The 5,894-nt window shown below is 35.0% G+C and overlaps 1 protein-coding gene across 1 annotated transcript; it reads right to left on the reverse strand.

The window, feature by feature from the left end:
* Window positions 1-940: 940 nt before the first annotated feature.
* Window positions 941-3,454, reverse strand: LOC121978481 (receptor-like protein EIX2). The gene has a single exon (XM_042530823.1). It carries the CDS (start codon window positions 3,452-3,454, stop codon window positions 941-943), a length of 2,514 nt encoding a protein of 837 aa, XP_042386757.1.
* Window positions 3,455-5,894: the final 2,440 nt, after the last annotated feature.

Genomic DNA, 5,894 nt, shown 5'->3' on the forward strand with positions numbered 1-5,894 from the left:
TTTTTTTTTTTTTTTTTTTTTGTTGTAAAATGAATTGGATGACTTTGTTGCTATGACCACGTTGACTATACCGTGAAGATGGGTTTTTAACTTCCACATAATTTTTACAATTAATGGATATGCATAAGAAATTTTCAATGCCTGGACTGTGATTATGATGGGAACTAGAAATAATCTGTTTATGCTTTGTTGTAATTGTGCAATTGGTTTATAATTTAATATTTCTCTATTAAGATTAGTCACATTATTAAATATTTTCCACAATACATTTAAATATGAAAATGACATTCCTTTGTCTTCTTTTACAAAACCCACCAGTGATAGGTTAGACTAAAGTCAAAGTCTCCTGGAATCAATACTTTGTTTAGTCAAAGTCTTGTTTTGTAGAATTATCCTGCAATCGAGCTCATACTGAAAAAGTTTTTCACTTGCAAAATTTAGAATGGTGTCAAGCTTGGACCCGGATTATATAATATTATTGCGGTAGAAGTCTCTGCTACTGTTTGATTTTTTTTTTTTTTTAAAATAACATTTACATTCTTGTAAGAGCGAAAATAAATAAATTTTTACAGTACTCTACCAAATAACACGCCAAACTATTCTACGTATACATAATATGTTGAGTGATTACTTGATTACCAAAATGACAATAACATAAAGATGAGGACAGCAATAAATAATAACAATGAAGTCTTATCCCATGGGTGATGAGATCGGATAGAGCAAATTACATTTATTTTCTTTTTTTGGTAGAGCAAAAATATCATAGAATAACATCATTACACCATGCTATAGCTTAGGCTTTTATTGTTTCAACCTTCACACCACACTTTCTTCATACACAATAACATTCACACCACACTGTCTTCATACACAATAACATTCACAACTAAATAATAAGTGATCCCTCTTCACTACTTGAAAGTTCAAGGGCTTAAGTTCATTTTTGCCATTTCAACTTCAGCTTTGCAATCTTCAGCCTGAGTTGCACATACATCCAATCATACATCTTGTCCACCAACTGGAAGAGAGTAACCTTCATCGACTTTTTCATGATAATCATGCCAAAATATGCCCAAAAACCAACTATGAACCCCATCATAATGAAGGTATAATTCAGAATTGTTTCAAGCTTGTCACCTTCTTCATTTTCTCTTATTTGAGATGTTGAATGATTAGCGTCATCAGTAGGACACTCTGGAAGTGGCACACCACAAAGGCCCTCGTTGCCAACATATAAGGTCGAGTCATTGAAGGTTGACAATTGACCTCCTGTTGGGATTTTTCCTGACAAATTGTTGTAAGAGAGATTCAAGGATTCGAGAAAGTTTAAAGCAGATAGGCTGAAAGGAATTTCTCCTGTGAGACGGTTCATTGACAAGTCAAGAGACTCCAATTCTGACATGACACCAATATTTTCTGGAATTCTTCCCGTCAACTGGTTTTTGGACAAGTTGAGGAAGCACAATCCATGTAGCTCCGTGATCTCTTTTGGAATTTCACCAGAAAGCTCATTGTTTGACAAGTCTATGCTTGCCACTGCACTAAGAGTTGTAGTGTATTCATTGGTTGACCCTTTTGCAGTTATTATAATGTTATCATCGAGCAAATACTCCATGTCACCATTCGAGAAATAGTCACAGGATGGGCATCCAAAAGAAATAGAATAGTTACCACTAAAATGCAAACTAACACTGTAGTTTTGTTTCACAAGCATAGAACTAAAATTTGCAATGGTGGATGGTATACTGCCAGTAAGTTTGTTGGATGAAAGATCCAAAATTTGGAGGAGAGAAAGATTTACTATACTCATTGGAATAGCACCATGGAATGAATTGGAGCTCAAACGAAGAATCTTTAGCAACGGGAAGCTCCTTCCCACCCATTTTGGTATTTCACCAGAAAATCTATTCCCACCAAGATCAAGAACAAATAATACTTTAGAATTTCTTAAGACAAGAGGAAATGGTCCAGACAAATTGTTATTGTTCATATGCAGGGAATTCAAATTAAATGGATTTGACCCATGGCAATTTGGGATTTTGCCCGATAAATAATTATTGGATAGTTGTAATATCCTTAAATTAGTGAAATTGCAAAAGAAGGCCGGGAAACTACCACTGATATGATTATTAGACAACTTTAATACTTGAAGGACTTCAAATTTTGTGTAGCTCAATGCAATTGTTCCACCAAAGGAGTTATTTGAAAGATCCATAAAGGTACTTAGACGAGAAGGTATCTGACCATTCAAATTGTTTGAGCTTATGTCAAGATGAAATAGTGAATTATTGAAAATGAAATCGAACCAACCTGAAATATTTCCGTAAAGTCCAACTCCAGATAAAGCTAATTTTGTCAATTTTTTTTGCGTTTGAATCCATGAAGGAAATCTAGTTCCCAAATGACAATAGCTCATATCAATCACCTCAGCATGAAAAGGAGGAAGCCAATCATCCGATAAAATCAAATTCAAGTAGTTATCAGATATATCTAAATATATTAAGTTGGTTAGCTTGGAAAAGTGAGCATCTGTCATGTTGTTCCGTAATGAATTTGATGAGATATCCAAGGATCGTAGTTGAGCTAATTGTCCCAAACTGAAAGGAACTGACCCGCTCAACTTATTAGCAAAAATGTTGAAGGTCTGTAACTTGGATCCTCGTGGACATTTAGACAAACCATCAAATAGATTTGTTAATTCTCCACTAATATTATTCTCATACAAATTCAAAGTCTTCAACTTGCATAGATCACCAAAACTCAATGGTATCTGCCCATTCAAGTTATTTCCTGATGCATCAAAATCCGACAACTTATGAAGTCTGCCAATGTTTTCTGGTATTTGACAAGAAATATTGTTATCAAATAGGTGTAGTTCCTTCAAATTGATGAGATTACCCAAAACATCTGGTATACATTCATAAAATTTATTAGATGACAAATACAAATGTATCAAGCTAGTGAGGTTGCCCAAAGCATCCGGTATATGTCCAAAAAACCCATTCCATCGCATATTCAAATATACCAAGCTAGTGAGGTTGCCCAAAGCATCTGGTATACGTCCAAAAAATTCATTATCTGACACATCCAAACGTATCAAGCTAGTGAGGTTGCCCAAAGCATCTGGTATGAGTCCAAAAAATCCATTATCTGACACATCCAAACGAATCAAGCTAGTGAAGTTGCCCATGCTCAAAGGTAACTCTCCAGTGATATGATTGTGTTGCAAATCTAAATATTCCAAGCAAATAAGATTGCCCATGCTCAAAGGTATCCCTCCAATTATATCATTGCTCGACAAATCTAGATACTTGAGATGGATAAGACTTCCCACAATGAGTGGAATTTTTGTAAAAGAATTACCAGCTAAATCCAAGTGCTTCAATTTTCTAGTGCCATTCACAAAAATATTTCCTTCTATTTGATTACTTGATGAATTGAATTCTGTCATAGTTGTGCCAGCGCCTGCTGCATCTTGTAGCCAACAATTTGAGAGAGCAAGATGTTTGAGACTATGAAAATTAATTTGGTGAAGCCAACTAGTTGCCATAGAGAGATTGACACAGCTCATGTCTAGATATTCTAGAGAAGTTAGGTGGGAGAGCCAACTTACGTCAATTGACCATAGTGGAGTAGGATCACAATAACAATAGCTAAGGTCAAGGAAGCGTAGATTAGATAGATTGCCTAATTGTTGAGGAATTAATCCATTCATGGCATGGGAGAGGTCAAGATGTTCCAGATGGACAAGCGTTAAAAAAAAAAATTAGGTACTTGGGATGCGAAGTAGTTGAAGCTTAAATCCAAGTATTTTAAATGCTTTAGTTTAAGCAAAGAAGAATTTAAATTACTTTCCTCTGAAAATGAATTATATTCTGGGTGGTGAAGGTCCCTAATGACATGGCCGGTGGTGTTGTCACAGGTAACTCCTCTCCGCTTGCAATAGTCATAATCGGTCCAAGAGGAAAGGAAACAATTTGAAAGAGCAAGATGTTCTAGGCTATTATAATTAATTTGGTGAATCCAACTATTTGCTAAAGAGAGATTGACACAACTCATGTCTAGATATTCTAGAGAAGTTAAGTGGGAGAGCCAACTTAGGTCATTTGACCATAGTCCAGGATACCAAGGACACAAATTACAACAACTAAGGTCGAGGAACCGTAGGTTAGAAAGATTGCCTAATTGCTGGGGAATTAATCCATTAAACATGGCATCGGAGAGGTTAAGATGTTCCAGCTGGATAAGGGAGGAAATCATACTAAGCTCGTGGATTGAGAAGTTGTTGAAACTTAAGTCAAGATATTTTAAATGCTTCAGTTCAAACAAAGAAGGATTTACCTTACTTTTGCTGGGAAATGAAGCATATTGATCAAGTGGGTAATGAAGATCAAGCCTTATGACATGGTTGGTGGTGCTATCACAGGCAACTCCTCTCCACTTGCAACAATCATAATCGATCCAAGAAGATAGCCAGTGCTCAGAGTTATACAAATCAGACTTGATGGCAAGTAGAGCTCTTCTTTCACTCTCCAAGCAGTTGATCCTCTTTGATGCATGTGGATGATCATCAGAGCATGCTTTAGTGCTAAACAATAAGATGATTAAGAAGAGAATAGCATGCTCTGAGAAATTAGAGCCGCCCTTGTAACCACAACCAATAGCCATAGACTGATTATAGAGAAGAGTAGCTAGAGTGAATCATAAGCTGAAGGAAAGACCATATACTTAGCTTGTATATATATGCACACAAGGTCCCTTCACTTGCGTAGAAGTTTTTTTTTTTTTTTTGTTGGAAAACGAAATGGATAACTTTGTTGTTGTGACCATGACACAACGTGAATAAGGGGGTTGCTTAACTTCCACACAAGTTTTACAATTAATAAATATGCATAAGAAACTTACTTTCAGTGCCTTGAATACTATTGTGATTGGGATTAGAAACAATTTCCATTGCGTTTTATTGTAATTGTTGAATAGATTTATAATTCAATACTTCTCTATTTAGATTAGTCACATCATTAAATTTTTTCCACAGTTATTTAAATACGAATAGGACATGTCTTGGTCTTGTTTCATAAAACGCAGTCATGTGGTTAGAAAAAAGTCAAAGTCTCCTTGAATAAATATTTTGTTTAGTCAAAGTCTTGTTTTATAGCATTATTCGCTATCAATGTCTTGCAATGTTAAGCTAGCAACCTCATACTCCTTTCAGTGTCTTCTTGTCGCATTATTCGTCTGCCAAAACGTTAGCAAAGTCTTCTTCAGTCAATGCCTTCATTCGAGAGCTAATGAAGTAAAGCTCAAATAAATCTTAACCCAACTCATAAAATTTCACAAACTATCATGCGGTTATTTTTTAACTGAAAAAGTTTTTCACTCACAGTAAACCACAAACCACTTAAAAAAAGATTAATTATCAAAAACTTAATAATTGAATAAGACGTTTTACCAAGAAAAGTTCAAATGCACACTTCACTGGAAAAAAAATTACTGATGAAAAATAGTTTGTCAGGAGTTGATTCATTGGAAATGATTTTACCGACCAAATTTAGGATTCATCAGTAATCATTGACAGAATATAAGGTCTGTCGGTAATCACCAATGGAAACAATATTTCCGTCAGTAAAATTTACTACGAAATTATTTTCCGTAGCAAATGTTCCCGACGGAAATGTTGTTTCCGTCGGTTATATGAAAATAGAATCACCGACGGAAATGTTATTTCCGTTGGTAATATGAAAATGGAATCACCGACCAAATTGTATTTCCGTCGGTAATTCCATTTTCATATTACCGACGGAAACAACGGGAAAACAAATGATATTTATCCATAAAGACTATATTTCCGTTGATAAAATGTATTGATATTTACTAATAGAATATTGATT

The sequence above is a fragment of the Zingiber officinale genome, chromosome 4B (genome assembly GCF_018446385.1).
Source record: "Zingiber officinale cultivar Zhangliang chromosome 4B, Zo_v1.1, whole genome shotgun sequence".
In the NCBI taxonomy this organism is placed as follows: Eukaryota; Viridiplantae; Streptophyta; class Magnoliopsida; order Zingiberales; family Zingiberaceae; genus Zingiber; species Zingiber officinale.

Bases quoted from the DNA above. Each gene is read 5' to 3' on its own strand.
- LOC121978481 (XM_042530823.1), bottom strand. From the start codon at position 3,454: ATGACAGAATTCAATTCATCAAGTAATCAAATAGAAGGAAATATTTTT.